At 36.2% G+C, this 16804-nt stretch overlaps 1 protein-coding gene across 4 annotated transcripts in view; it reads right to left on the minus strand.

Moving 5' to 3' along the window:
* Positions 1–16804, minus strand: part of LRRC28 (leucine rich repeat containing 28) — a 201738-nt gene that overhangs the window by 156473 nt on the left and 28461 nt on the right. For all 4 annotated transcript variants that reach the window (XM_069559247.1, XM_069559246.1, XM_069559245.1 and 1 more), the window contains exons 4-5: positions 1635–1672; positions 854–991 (exon numbers count right to left, since the gene is read on the minus strand). In XM_069559247.1, coding sequence (XP_069415348.1) covers positions 854–991; positions 1635–1672 — 176 coding nt within the window. The remainder of the gene's footprint in view (positions 1–853; positions 992–1634; positions 1673–16804) is intronic.

Here is a 16804-nt window from a genome sequence, read left to right on the forward strand (position 1 = left end):
AGTAATTTATAATTTTGGTTGAGTCATATATTTCACTTGGATACACTAAAAGACTCAGGAATACCAAGAGTTACTAGGTACAAATACTCCCAGTCAATGTGAGTGGTGTCTGTATTTTTTTTTCTGCTTATTTTTGAATGCAGAGTACTTTCATGTAATACCTGAAGCACAAGCTATTGTCTTAAATCATACTTCACTGCTTTAAAAATATGGGAAATGACATAAGACAGAGGAATCTCCAAGTGTGAGGGTTCATAAAGAAAGGTCTCTGAATATCCCTTGTAAGATAGTCAAAGGACTTAACAGTAGCTCAGGAGAAGGCAGGATTTTGGTACTGTCTGTATGTACGTCATAATCTAACAGAATGATCAGCAGGCAGAAGTGACAATTAGTTCAAGAAGTCAAACTTCAGTTCTGCTACTAAATTTTAGCATGATTCACATTAACTCAAAGTTAATGCACATCATTTACCTCACTAGAGAAAACACTGCATGTATCTGCTTTTCAGACACTACAATGCAAAGTTCATATAAATTCCCTTATGTGAAATTCAAAACTAAAGTAGCTTTTGGTACAAATAATTCACCAGGGCAGTGATTTGAAGGGGCACTGACTGCAATGCACAACTGTAGTAATTGCAGCTCAAAAACATAAATGCCGTCTTCTTATGTCTGCAACAGGGAAAAGACTTAGTCATAGCCCATCCACATTCCTTACCATCCTCCTCTAACAAGCGGACAATCAGAAACTCACAGATACACCCTAAGCCCACTGCCTAGACACACAGTGAGAAATATTAATAAAAACAGCCTCAGAACAGACAAGAAGCTTCTGTGCTACAGATGGTGATTACCTGGAGGTAGGAATTGCAGCTGGTTATTAGCTAATCGAAGATGACGTAAAGCTCTCAGACGACCAATTTCTGGGCAAACGATTTCTAAGGCATTGTCACTAAGATCCAAACATTGTAGTTTTACAAGGGACCCAATGGCTTTGAAGAGAAAAGAAGGGTAAAAGCAAAATTAATTTGACTCAAGTGTTAAGACCAACTTTTAATGCAATTAAATATTATCCAAGTTTAAATATTTTAATACTTAATATCCCTATCTCTGATGCTGACATAATAGTAAAAGCATGTATCAAATTAATTTTTTAAAACATTTTTATTGCAGTATAGTATCAAACAACATTCTATGAAGTAACACTTCCACCTCAATATAATGTAAACTTTAAAAAGATTACAAATAAAAATGTTAAAACAATGTAAAAAACTACTTGAATAAATAATTCATGAAATGATATATAGTCTTTTTTATCTAACCAAAATGCTTAACTCAATTTAATAAACTAGAAGTTATTTTATTATTTACCCAATGTCAATTTATCTGATAATTTACTTAACCATTATAAATATTTTATACTTATTAAATGTATACTTATTAAATGCAACTGTTAACTAGACTTACTAATTAGAGGGGAAAAAAGCTTTGAAACTAATAATGATGTTTTATAATTAAAATTCCCTAATACTCCAACTAAAATAGGTTTAAAGAGACAATCTGTTCTACTATTATAAAGCACAGATTTAACTCTAGCATCTCCTAACTATTAGTAAAAACTGAAAGTGTATTTACCTTCCGGAACCACAACTATGTTATTTGAGTGAAGATATCTAGAAAAAAGAAGGGAAAAAAGTTATTATCGCTTAGTACTTCTGCTAGATAATCACCCTGTAAAATGCTCACTTAGAAATTTACTGAATATAATCAAAGGACCAGACTTTCTTTCATACACGATTCTAAATGCATAGCACAAAATAATTAATAATACTTTGAGAATAATACTGTATGCTAGAATTGCAAATATTAAAACCATTTGATAATAATTCAGTTTGTTTTAAAAAGCATACACAATAAACAATTATTTCTTAAGCTCATAAAACACATTACTAGTTTCTCTAGTTCGTTTTAAGTAATGAAGGTTTTCAGCAAAACACCTAATAATGTTAAGAAAAGTCAACAACTACTGTGTATAGGGAAACACAACTTTTAGTTTTTAAAGGATAACGTCACAAAATAATCAAATCAAAGATATTTCAAGATAGCTAGGTGAACCAAGAATGAAGTGATTAAATACTTATCATTTACAATATCTGTAGAAATACTCAACTGTCAAGATATAGAATTTATTTCACAGCAAGCAGAATTTTGTAAACAAGAAATCAAATTCTTTCCTAAAAATAAAAAAAGGTCTAACCCACTGACAAGTCCAGGCAAGCCTAAGTAACTAACATTCCCCACTGAAGGATCTCTAGCACTCTCTGGTGGAGACATCATGCAGTTGTCGGCAGCCAACTATTCAGAGCCAAACAATAGTGACCAATGAAAATCACACAGTAATAATTTTTAAAATAAACTGTATCACTGATTTTGAGACCAGAGAACTAGATTTTGATAAACTATTTTCAAAACTATCTTATTATACTTCATAATGAATCTTCATATATTTTAAACAGAATTTAGTCTTCTATATTTTATAGCCTAATATCAAATGTTAAAAAGTCTATTACACAAAATAAGTAAGATTCAAAATTCATAAATTTAAGATTTCTATATGCTGGATTAAATCAATTTTGTGTGGGTATTAACCTTCTGGGCCTAACACCATTTAACCGATTTTAAACCATTCTATGATTCATTTTATTCCTTGCTTTGTGCACACAAAATGATTCCCTATTTTATTTTTTAAAATGTATCCATATTTTAAGGTAAGTATTCTTTAAACATTACTCTTAGGAAGCAATATCTAACTATTTAGTCAGATTACTCTAAGAATTCTTTATGCCAGAAAACAACATATAAGTATACACACACACACACACACACACATAAACACACATTTGCATGTGTTACACAAAAAGGCAGAGTGCCTAGACACCAAATAGAGAGATAACTGATTTTTCTGTAATCCGCAAAATATTTGCTTCCGTTCTAGTCCTACCTTTATCTGTTCAGTTCAGTTCAGTCACTCAGTCGTGTCCGACTCTTTGCAACCCCATGGACTGCAGAATGCCAGGTTTCCCTGTCCATCACCAACTCCCGGAGTTCACCCAAACTCATATCCATTGAGTCAGTGATGCCATCCAACCATCTCATCCTCTCTATCGTCGCCTTCTCCTGCCCTCAATCTTTCCCAGCATCAGGGTCTTTTCAAATGAATCAGTGCTTTGCATCAGGTGGCCAAAGTATTGGAGGTTCAGCTTCAACATCAGTCCTTCTGATGAACACCCAGGACTGATCTCCTTTAGGATGGACTGACTGGATCTCCTTGCAGTACAAGGGACTCTCAAGAGTCATCTCCAGCACCACAGTTCAAAGGCATCAATTCTTCGGCACTCAGCTTTCTTTATAGTCCAGCTCTCACATCCATACATGACTACTGGAAAACCCACAGCTTTGACTATATGGACCTTTATTAGTAAAGTAATGTCTCTGCTTTTTAATATGCTGTCTAGGCTGGTCATAACTTTTCTTCCAAGGAGTAAGCGTCTTTTAATTTCATGGCTGCAATCATAGTTCGCAATGATTTTGGAGCCCCAAAAATACAGTCTCTTACTGTTTCCACTGTTTCCCAATCTATCTGCCATGAAGTGATGGGACAGGATGCCGTGATCTTCGTTTTCTGAATGTTGAGTTTTAAGCCAGCTTTTTCACTCTTCTCTTTCACTTTCATCAAGAGGCTCTTTAGTCCTTCTTTGCTTTCTGCCATGAGGGTGGTGTCATCTGCATATTTGAGGTTATTGGTATTTCTCCCGGCAGTCTTGACACCAGCTTGTGCTCCATCCAGCCCGTGCTCCATCCAGCCCAGTGTTTCACATGATGTACTCTGCATAGCACAGAAGGATTGATGCTATTCAACTGTGGTATTGGAGAAGACTCTTAAGAGTCCCTTGGACTGCAAGGAGATCCAACCAGTCCATCCTAAAGGAGATCAGTCCTGGGTGTCGCGGGAAGGACTGATGTTGAAGCTGAAACTCCAATACTTTGGCCACCTGATGCGAAGAGCTGACTCACTGGAAAAGACCCTGATGCTGGGAAAGATCAAGGGCAGGAGGAGAAGGGGACGACAGAGGATGAGGTGGTTGGATGGCATCACCAACTCAATGGACATGGGTTTGGGTGGACTCCAGGAGTTGATGATGGACAGGGAGCCCTGGCGTGCTGTGGTTCGTGGGGTCGCAAAGAGTCAGACAGGACTGAGCAACTGAACTGAACTGAACTGACTCTGCATATAAGTTAAATAAGCAAGGTGACAATATAACAGCCTTGATGTACTCCTTTCCCAATTTGCAACCAGTCTGTTGTTCCATGTACAGTTTCAACTGTTGCTTCTTGACTTGCATACAGATTTCTCAGGAGGCAGGTCAGGTGGTCTGGTATTTCCATCTCTAAGAATTTTCCACAGTTTGTTGTGATCCACACAGTCAAAGGCTTTGGCATAGTCAATAAAGTAGATGTTTTTCTGGAACTCTCTTGCTTTTTCAATGATCCAATGGATGTTGGCAATTTTATCTCTGGTTCCTCTGCCTTTTGTAAATTCAGCTTGAACATCTGGAAGTTCATGGTTCACATACTGTTGAAGCCTGGCTTGGAGAATTTTGAGCATTACTTTGCTAGCACATGAGATGAATGCAACTGTGCAAGAGTTTGAACATTCTACCTACATAAAAGGACTTTAAAATGTATCAGTCCAAACAAGAACTAAATTATTCACTATTATCATTAAAATAAATAAGTATATTTTAAACATTAAATTTATCTACATTATAATGAAGAAGCAGTAGTTTAGAATGTTCTCAATCCTGACTACACATAAGAATCACCAGTGGTCTTCAAAATATAGATGCCCAAGGCCATCTCAGGTTTTTCCGATGTGCAACTGATAAACAATCATCCTTGGCAGAATGGATCAGAGAGTAGGTCCTGGAGCCAGACAGCGTGTACCTTATTAGCCATGTGAGCAGGGGAAAATCTGTGACCTTTTCACTTTCTTAATCTATGGAACTCGAGGATAAGAGCATCAAGAACATTGGGATATTGTAAGGATTAAATGAATCAATAAATGTAAAGCCCTTAGAAGAAAATTCAGTGAACCCCACTGTTATTGTTATAGTTATTATTGTTATCATGAGTCATCTGTAAACCAAGGCTTGGCAATTTTAAGTCCCTTCTCTTTACTTTTGTTATTTCAAATTAGTTAAAATGGTGGTGTCTCCACCTAAGTGGTTTTCATCAAGCTATTTCTTCTACTCAAAATGATGCATTCATTTTTGTGAGAATGCATGACAATATAGCCACCTTGGAAAATGGTTGGCTGTTTTTTTTTAAATAAAATTATAGATATTTACTTAATAGTAATATGCAAATGTCAGTTTCTTAATTTTGACAATAGTTCCACAAAAATTGTATTAAGATGTTGACAACAGGAGAAACTAGATACCAGAACTCTGTACTTAGTATCTTTACAACTTTTCTGTAAATACAAAACTGTTCCAAATTAAAATTTTTTTTAATTAAAGGAACAAGTCATTTATTTCCAGTCATGATTAAATAATAGGGACCAGATTTACCCAATTGCTATAAGCAATAAGAAAACTGAATGTATTATATGAAACAATTATTTTCAGATACTGACAAGAGGCAGCTAGAGAGAGAAAAAACAAGTGAGGTGAACAACTCACTTGTTGCTCACAATAAATTGCGGCAAATTTGCCTAGAGGCAAATTGTGGACCGTGGATACCAAACAAAGAATGCAAGTCTCATGGAGTTACGAAGATACATAGCAGAGCTCAGGGATCCCAAGGCAGCTGGAAGCTGTGGAGTACAGTTCTGGAGAAGGTACTACTGATAAAAGAAAACAAAAAAACAAAAATTCAAGGCAGCCTTTGACTCTTGGTTGAATTCTAAAATGCATTCCAGGCAAAAAAGTAACTGAAAACCTAATAGCTGAACAGTCCACAGAACTCATACAGGGCTAGAAAGCACTCAAGTTCTGAGCAGCAAGTGTACCAAATCCTTGTTGATCATTTTGTGCATTTAAATGAGATCCTCAAAAGGCCTTCTGTGGATAATAGGGCTAAACTATCCCTACAGTAGAGGTTACTCCAGATCTGTCCTAACAAAGCATAAAGACAGACCATGAAAGGATCAAACTAAATTGCAAATAATTTAAAAGCCAGAATAAAGCACCACAAAAAGGAAGACAACAAAGTGTAACACTCAGTAATTAACATTTATAAGGTCCAGCATCTAATGAAAAAGTGCTAAGAATCAGGAAAATATGACCAATAACCAGGATAAAAAATAGTTACCACAAATAGACTTTATCTGGTATGACACAGATAAAGCAATTAGCAAATAAAAACTTTAAAACATAAATAATAATTATATTCAGGTATTCAAAGAAAAACATTAACATTGTAAGACAAATGTTAACATATAAAGAAGACCCAAATAGCACTTCTAAAGATCAAATATAAAAAATAAAATTCCACCAGGTGGGATTAACAGCAAATTAGATTTTGAAGCAGAAAATATTACTAACTCTGAAAACAGAGAAACATAATTTGCCCTAAATGAAGCATATTAAAAAAAATAAAGACTGAAAACAACTATAACTGTGTGTCAGTAATTATGAGACAATATCAAACTAACAACAGGTAAGAGTCCCAAAAGTAGGGACCAGAGATAAGGGCATAGAAATAAATATCTAAAGAAATAGTGTTTAAAAATTTCAAATTTGATGCAAGCTATAAAGACACAACCTTTCAGGGATCACAGCCTTGTCGTGGTGAAGAGGCTTGCATGATTCAATGGAGCTATAAGCCATGCCATGCAGGGCCACTCAAGACAGACGGGTCATGTTCTAAATGGAACAACTGACTGGTTCAAATTTGGGAAAAGAGTAAGACAAGCTGTATCTTGTCACCTTGCATATTTCACTTATATGCAGAGTATATCCTGGGGCTTCCCAGGTGGCGCAGTGGTAAAGACTCCTCCTGCTAATGCAGGAAAAGCCAGAGACGTGGGTTTGATCCCTAGATTGGGAAGATCTCCTGGAGAAGGAAATGGCATTCCACTCCAGTTTTCTTGCCTGGAAAATTCCACGGACAGAGGAGCCTGGCAGGCTACAGTCCATGGGGTCACAAAGAGTCGGACATGACTGACCGACTGAGCACGCACAGACACACAGAGTACACCATGCAAAATGCCAGGCTGCGTGAATCACAAGCCGGAATCACGACTGCCAGGAGAAACAGCAACAACCTCAGATATGCAGATGATACTATTCTAGTGGCAGAAAGTGAAGAGGAGTAAAGAGCCTCTTGATAGGTATGCTAAGGGAGAGCGAAAAAGCTGGCTTGAAACTCAATATTAAGAAACTAAGATGGGCATGCAGTCCTCTCATTTCATGGCAAACAGAAGGGGAAAAGTAGAAGCAGTGACAGATTTTCTTTTCTTGGGCTCCAAAATCACTGCAGATGGTAACTGCAGCCAGGATATTAAAAGAATCTTGGTCCTCAGAAGGGGACCTCTGACAAATTTAGACAGTGTATTAAAAAGCAGACATCAGTTTGCTGACAAAGGTCCACATGGTCAAATGTATGGTTTTCCCAGTAGTCATGTATGGATGAGAGTTGGACAATAAAGAAGGCTGAGTGCCAAAGAACTGATGCTTTCGAATTGTGGTGCTATAGAAGACTCTGATGCTTTCGAATCATGGTGCTATAGAGTCCCTTGGACTGCCAGTCAATCCTAGTGGAAATCAACCCTGGGTATTCATTGGAAGGACTGATGCTGAAGTTTAAACTCCAATATTTTGGTCACTTTATGTGAAGAGCTGACTCATTGGAAAAGATTCTGAGAAAGATTGAAGGCAAAAGGAAACAGGAGCAGCAGAGGATAAGATGGTTAGACGGCATCATTGACTCAATGGACATGAATCTGAGCAAACTCTGAGAGATAATGGAAGACAGAGAAGCTTGGTGTGCTTTAGTCCGTGGGGTCATGAAGCATCGGACACAGCTCAGCAACTAAACGACGACAACAACAAAGACAAAAACCCAAGAAGCTCAATGAATGTCAAGGACAATCATACGTCAAGCGAATCATAACAAATTCCTGAAAACCAATATAAGAAACAGAAATTCTTCAAAGTAGCCCAAGGAGAAAAGAACTCTACATACTGTGGAAGAAATATAGGAACGTCTCTTCAGAATGTATGCAAGCCAGAAGACAGAACACCAAGAAAATGCTGAAAGGAAAGAAGTAACCGACAACCAAAAACTCTAATTCCAGAAGACTATATACATATGTGTGTATATGTATATATATATTTACATTTCAGAATTATGAAGCAGAATGTAAAGTAAGAAACTAAACAACTTTTAGCAGAGTAAAACACTATACAACTTAAAAAGCAGAGACATTACTTTGCTGACAAAGGTCTCTCTAGTCAAAGCTTTGGTTTTTCCAGTAGTCATGTATGGATGTAAGAGTTGGACTATAAAGAAAGTTGAGCGCCAAATAATTGATGCTTTTGAACTGTGGCGTTGGAGAAGACTCTTGAGAGTTCCTTGGACTGCAAGGAGATAAAACCAGTCCATCCTAAAGGAGATCAGTCCTGAATATTCATTGGAAGGACTGACGCTGAAGCTGAAACTCCAATACTTTGGCCACCCGATGCGAAGGACTGACTCCTTGGGAAAGACCCGATGCTGGGAAAGACTGAAGAGAGGAGGATATGGGGATGACAGAGGATGAGATGGTGGGATGGCATCACCAACTTGATGGACATGAGTTTGAGCAAGCTCCAGGAGTTGGTGATAGACAAGGAAGCCTGGCGTGCTACAGTCCACGAGATTGCAAAGAGTTGGACACGACTGAGTGACTGAACTGAACTGAAGAGCTCTAATTCCAGAAGGATATATATATATATATATATATATATATATATATATTTCAGAATTACGAAGACGAATGTAAAGTAAAAAACTATACAACTTTTAGAGGGAAAAAAAGCAGAAGAAAGTCTTTAGGGCCTAGGATTAGAAAACATTCTTATACTTGATACTAAAAACATGATACATAAAAGCAAAAATTGTTCATGTGGACCTCATCAAAAGGTAAAACTTCTGCTCTGCAAAAGAACATGAAAGTAGAAAGTATACAATGGGAGAAAATATTTGTAAACAGCATATACAACCAAGGACTGGTTTCCAGAATATATAAAGAATTCTTAAAATTCTTACAACTGAAAAAAGGACCCAAATAGAAAATGTACAATAGCCAAGAACAGACATTTCACTGAAGAAAAGATAAAGATGACAAGTATTTTAAAAGATGTCAAATGTTATTAGGCATTAGAGAAATACAAATTAAAATCACAATTAGATAAAACCACCCATCTATCAAAATGAAAAAAAATGTTAAATAATGACATAAAAATAACACTGGTAAGATGTGGAGAAACTGGAACAATCACACACTACTAGGGGAGAATGTAAAATGGTATAGCCAACCTGGAAAATTATTTGGAAGTTTTTAATGAAATTACAAATTCAGATGAAAAGTGGCAGAGTAAGGATCTCCAAAAATTCTCTTTTCATAAAATTAACAAGAATACTGCCAAAAATTATTCATAAGCTACATGTACAAAACTTTGGAAATTAAACTCAAAGACTTGCAGTAACAAAGGGAGGGTTTGTTTAAGGAAAGCGGTAGGCAGAAGACGAGGCTGTGACCTTGGGGCGTTTTGCCTTGCCCTGGTCCTACCCCCAGCTCTCCAGCACTGCAGGGCCTGGAAACACTGTGGTCACTTTCCCCTTTACCTGCAGTGGCCTGGCCAGCACCGGGAGGGACAGACCCAAGCTGCAGTTCACTCCCAGAGAACCGTCATTTGACTGTCTCATGGTTCCCTGAAAGACCCCACTTGCAAGTCTGTTTTTAACTTGATCTGACTACAAGCTTGCCCAGTACAAAAACACTTTCCCCAGTTGTGACAAATTACAGGCCACTGTTTTAACTTCACTGCTGCCTAAGACAGTAGACAACAGCTGGAGCAAACAACAGACAACCAAAACCTTAAACAAAAAAATTGCGGAAGGAGATTTACAGAGGAACTTTGAAAAACTGGTGTATTTCTAGAAATATACAAGGTCACATGCATGCCCAAAGTTGCACATACGCTCAGGAAAAGATCAGAGAAACCCTAAGCTCTCAACTCTGCTGAAATTGAAGCTCTTCATAAGAAATGAAGAAGGGCTTCCCTGGTGGCTCAGATGGTAAAGAATCTGCCTGCAATGCTGAAGACCTGGGTTTGATCCCTACGTTGGGAAGATCCCCTGGAGTAGGGAATGGCTACCCACTCCAATATTCTTGCCTGGAGAATCTCATGGACGAGGAGCCTGGCAGGCTACAGCCCATAGGGTTGCAAAGAGTCAGACACCACTAAACTGATTTAGCACACATAGCACACATAAGAAGTGAAGTCTAAAGCAAAGCTGTCAACTGTCTACCTAACTGAGAGGGGAAGGTATGCCACAATACATACACAGAGACCTCAGCAAAGACTGGGAGACTTAGCAGATTCAGGTTGTTAAAGAAATCTCTGCTTAATCATTAGCTGACCACTAAAGTAACTGACCAGATTCTTAACAAAAAAAAAAAAAAAAAGGAAAGGGAAAGAAAAAAAAAAAAACAAACCAGAGAGTAGAGGAACTCCTTCTATAAGGGCCAAAACAATTGTGATACCAAATCCAGACAAAGACATATCCAGAAAAGAAGACTACAGACCATCATCTCTTATGAATACAGATGCAAAAATCTTCAATAAAATACTAGCAAGCCAAATCCAACAACATATAAAAAGGATTATACTCCGTGAGCAAATGAAAATTATCCCTAGTAATGCACAGCAGGTTCAACACACGAACATTAATAAAAACATGGTCATCTCAATAGATGAAAGAAGGAAAGATTATCTGATAAAACCAAACACCTTTTATACTAAAAACAGAAAATAAAGTATAGAAGATAATTTCCTCAGTCACATATGGGGACCTATGAAAAATCTAAAGCTAACACACTCAATGGCAAAAGACTAAAAACTTTCCCCCTAAGATCAACACAAAGATGCCCAGTCTCATCACTTCTATTCAACATTCTATATTCTAGCCAGAGCAACTAAGCAAGAAAAAGAAATAAAAGGTACATAGATCAGAAAGGAAGAAACACAACTCTTTATTGGTAGATGACTTGATCTTGTTTACAGAAAACTGGAAGGAATTCAACAAAAACAAGAAAGAGCTAATAAATGAGTCTGGCAAAGTTGAAGGATATAATATCAATATATAAAAATCAACTGTATTTTTATACTGTTGTTGTTGTTTTAGTTGCTAAGTCATGTCTGACCTCTGCATCCGCATGGACTGAAGCCTGCCAAGCTCCTCTGTTCATGGGATTTCCCAGACAAGAATTTTCATATACTAGGCACTAAACAATCTAAAGGGAAATTAAGAATATAATTCTATATACAAAAACATCAAATAAATTTAACAGAAGAAATTTTTTTACACTAAAAAGTGTTCAATGTTCAAACTATAAAATTGTTGAAAGAAACTGAAGACCTAAATAAACAGAAAGATATCCCACGTTCATGGATTAGAAGACATAATACTGTTAGGATGGCAATAATCCACAAACTGATCTAAAGAGTCAATGCAATCATTATCAACAGTAACAGTTGGCTTTGTTTTCTTTTATAAATTAAGAAGCAGATCTTAATATTCACATGGAAATGCAAGGGATTTAGAATAGCTAAAATCATTTTGAAAAACAAGAATAATGTTGGAGGATCCATACTTCTCAATTTTTAAACCTATTACAAAGCTAGAGTAATCAAGTCTCTGTGGTACTAGCAAAAAGATAAGACATATAGATCAACAGAATAGAATTGAGAATCAAGAAATATGCCTATGTGCCTATGTGCCCTGGGAAAAGAACAGCCGTCTCAATAAATGGTGGTAAGATAACTAGATATCCCACACAAAAATAGAAGTTTAGATCTCAATATCACATAATATGCAAAAATTAACTTAAACTGTATCAAGACTTAAATGTAAAAGCTAAAACTATACAATTTAAATAAGAAAATGGAGGTAAATCTTCATGACACTGGATTAGAAAATTTTTCAGACATGATAACAAAACACAGTTTATCAAAAAAAGTAAAAGATAAATCACACAGAACAGGAGAAAATATTTGCAAATCATATATATGATAAGGGTCTAGTATCTCAAACATATAAAACACTCTTAGAACTGAACAACAAAAAGACAACTATTATCATTTTTAAATGGACAACAGGTTTGAATAAATATTTCCCCAAAGAAAATACATAAATGACCAATAAGCACATGAAAAGACATGATTAGTCATTAGAAAAAATACAAATGAAAACTATAAGAAATCAATTTACACATCCTAGGGAGACTTTAATCAAAAGTACAGAAAATAACAAGTGTTGATGACAATGCAGAGAATCCTCACGTATTGTTGGTAGAACTACAAAATAGTACAACCTCTGGAAAACAGTTTGGCAGTTCCTCAAATGTTAAACATAGAGTTACCACTGCATTCCACTCCTAGGTAGAAACTCCAGAGAACTAAAAATAAATGTTCATAACCAAACTTCTACATAAATGTTTACAACCACATTATTCACCATAGCCAAAATGTGGAGATAAGTCAAATGTCTACTGACTAAAAAATGGATCAACAAAATGCTGTCTATCCATGCGATGGAATATCATTCAGCCATAAAAAGAATGGATTCTGAAATATGCCACGGCATAGACGACACATGCTGTGCTAAAGCAGCCAGACGTAAACAGTCACATGTTGCATGATTCCACTCATACAAAATGGCCAGAATAGGGATATCCATAGAAACAGAAAGCAGATTATTGGCCACTAGGGAGTTACAAGGAATTCAGAGAGGGGAATGATTATTAATCATCATTTAGGGTGATGAAAGTGTTCTGGATTAGACAGTGATAATGGTTGTTCAATCTTGTGTATATACCAAAACCAATGAATCATACACTTTTAAAGTGTATGATTAAATTTTTATGTAAATCATATTTCAATTTAAAAAATGAAACAAAGAATTTTCATATGATTCAGCAATTAAACTCTTAAGCATTTATCTCAGAGAAATGAAAACTTACTCATATGCCAAAAAACATGTACATGAATGTCTGTAGGAGCTTTATGCATAACAGCTAAAAATGAAACTAATATGTCCTTCAGTAGGTGAATGGACAAACTCTATTACATCCATACTGTGAAATATAACTCAGCAACATAAAGGAACTACTGCTACATGCAACTACTTAAATAGGTCTCAGGGGAATTATGCTGAATGAAATAAAAGCTAGCCCTGAAAGGCTGCATACTGTATGATTTATAAAACATAAAAAATTAAACTGACCAAGTTATAGAGATGGAGAACAGAGTAGCAGTTGCCAGGGTTTGGGGACATGGGGAATGCAATTATAAAAGGGTAAAAAATTAGGAAAACGGAATAATATTAGTAGATTGTAGTATTGCCAATTTCCTGGTGGTGATCTTATTCTATAGTTATGTAAAACATGAACACTGGTAGAACCTAAAAGGGTACACAAGGATGTTTATGAATTACTTCTTATGTGTGATACCACCATTATCTCAAAGCAAAAAGTTCAATTTTTTAAAAAAAAAGGACAAATGAAGACTTTTTTTCAAGCAAACCAAATCTGATAGAATATAGAAACTAATATAAAAAGATATTTTCTCATTTTTAAGTTTCTTTAAGAATTTAAATGCAAAGTTTATATAAGTGTATTTCACCAGATACCAATTTTCTCTCTCAGCTACAAATCTACCTGTTATGACATATTGGAGCTGGACCCTGTCGAAATTTCTCCTTTGCTAACTGATCTAATGTTAGGACTAATGTTATCAAAAGAAGGTGTTAGAGTGACTCTGAAAGGTGAGAATAGCAGGAAGGCACCTCTCTGGGTCCAGTCCTCTTTCCATTTTTTATTCCGCACAGAGCCAAGCCCCAGCAGCCCTCCTGGACCACTTTAAGCCACATCTCAAACCACGAACGCCCCAAGCTGAAGTCAGTTTTGCAGCATCTCTGGCTGTTATCCTCAGGCCACGCTCCTCACCAACAATGCGCTTCTATAAGCAACTTCAACTGGCCTCACGCACCCGTCTTCCCACCGCGCGGCCACTGCTGTGCTAGCTCTGCCATGGTCTCAGGCAGCTGCCTCCTCACCGTCAGGCTGCTTTTAATATGCCAGCTCTGGTTTACGAATACTACTCCTGCAACAGTTAGATGATGTTACAGATCTGCTCTGGCCTAAATCGGATGGCAAGGATCTTCACCACGCGAATGCCATCCGCTTCGTGGCAGTCCTATCTTCTTCGAAGAGGTCTAACCTCAGCCTAGGGTTTGGAACTCTCCTAAGTCTTTAGTTCCTTCACTGTCCAATTCTCTAGGTACAGATCTACTTTTTTGTACTCACGAATTCTGAGTACCATGGAGCCCTTTTTAACCTCTTTTAGTAGTTAATAACATTTTACTAGTTAACAATTCTTTAATTTTCCCTGCTTAAATTAGTGGTATAGTTTCTAACTGGACCTTGACTGATATATATGGTTTACACATACATAGATCTCTCTCTCTCTCACAACACTCACACACATGTAAAACATAGGACAACAGCACAAAGGATAGGAGGGATGGACTGAATGCATTGATCCAAGGTGCTTATATTAAATGTGAAGTAGTATGTTATGTGAAGGTAGATTATAATAGGTTAAAGAAACATAAACCTTTCAATATTGAAATGAAGTAGAGTTAATAAATCAATAATGGTAATAAAACATAATCTTAAAATAACACTGAAATAATTTAAAAGAAGGAAACTAAAGAGGGGAGAAATAATAGAGAACAATTGGGACAAATAGAAAAAACAATTGTTAAGATGGTGAACTTAAACACAATCCTATCAGTAATCATAATAAACATAAATAGTCTAAATATTCCAGTGGAATGAGCCAGATTGTTAGACTGGTCAAAATCAAAGAACCAACTAACGCTGACTTCAAGAAACCCACTTGAGTTATAAAGGCAGAAACAGATTCAAGTAAAAGAATGTGAGTTTCAATTCCAGTACAGCAGAATGAACTTCAACTAGACTGATGCTCTGGCAACTAACACGCTGAAGAGCACACACAGACGAAATGACCCTCAGGCACTGCAACAGAGAACGAAAAGCCAGCTCCGGAAGAGAGGCAAAACTGAAGAATGACACTGGCTAAGTCTGAGCTGCATCTTTTTTTTTTCTTAATAGCGTTTAGTCTAAGGAAAGGGACACACAGTTACCACAAAAAGTGGCTAGAATTCCAAAAGAAAACTGCATTCTTGCTAGCCAAAATGAGGACAGAGTTCAGGGCAACAATGGTCCCTGACAAACAGAATACCAGAGAATACCAGAAAACAAATAAACAAACAGGGAAGGGAAACCCCAAATCCTATGTAAAAACTTTGCCTGAATCAGCGGCTTATTCCAAAACCATTTGTATTGGAAAAAACTATAACTAAAGATAAAAGAACTGGACTGAGATTTCAGTTGCCTTCCAAAAGGCACTTTACTGTTTTGAGTCAACCAGGGAAACCACTGAAACAAAACATCAACACTCTTCAAAGAAATTAACAGATTTTAGTCTCTAAAACACATATTCTCAATTGTCAGAATATAATCTAAAATTACTTAACATATGACCACTCAGGAAAATGTCAATGACAATAAACAATGTATAGCAGCCCCAAGACAACCCTGATGTTGGGAATTAGCAGACAACTCTCTAAAAGTAGTTGTTATAATTATGCATAGTGATCTAATGTAAAATATGTCTTAATTAAAAGATAAGGAAATCTTAGCAGAGAAACAAACTAAGAAAGGATGAAAGAAAGAATATTCTAGAACTGAAATGTTTTGATTACTGTAGCTCTGAAATACTATCTAAAGTCTAAAAGGGTTATACCTCCAGCTTTGTTCCGTTTTCCTTAGGGTTGCTTTGGTAAGCCTGAGTCTTTTGTAGTTCCATATAAATTTTAGGATTATTTGTTCTAGTTCTGTGAAAGATGTCATGGGTAATTTGATAGGTATCACATTAAATCTGTAGATTGCTTGTGTGCTATGGCTATTTTAACTATATTAATTCTACCAATTCAAGATCTTGGAGACAGATCAATATAAATGATTCAATCTAAGTGCAGAGAAAAAAAGGAGGAAACATGAAGTCCCTCAGAGGTATGTAGGACAATATCAACAAGATATATATAAACTGAGTCCAATAAAGACAGAGAGGAAAAGGTACATAAAAAGTATTTGAAGAAATAATGGTTGAAAATGTCCCAAATTTGGTAAAAGACATAAATTCACTGATTCAATTAGCTCAGCAAACTCCAAGATAAATACAAAGAATATTATACCAAGGCACATCACAGTTAAATTGCTAAAAGCCAAGATCAAAATAAATTCTTCAAAGAAGTCAGAGAAAAATGATATATTACACACACGTGGAGAATGACAAAAATTCCACTGACTTCTTATGAGAATCTACGGAGATATGAAGATAGTCAAATACTTTCAAGAAGCTCAAAAAAATAAAAACTGTCAATCCAGA

The sequence above is a fragment of the Ovis canadensis genome, chromosome 18 (genome assembly GCF_042477335.2).
Source record: "Ovis canadensis isolate MfBH-ARS-UI-01 breed Bighorn chromosome 18, ARS-UI_OviCan_v2, whole genome shotgun sequence".
Taxonomy (NCBI): Eukaryota; Metazoa; Chordata; class Mammalia; order Artiodactyla; family Bovidae; genus Ovis; species Ovis canadensis.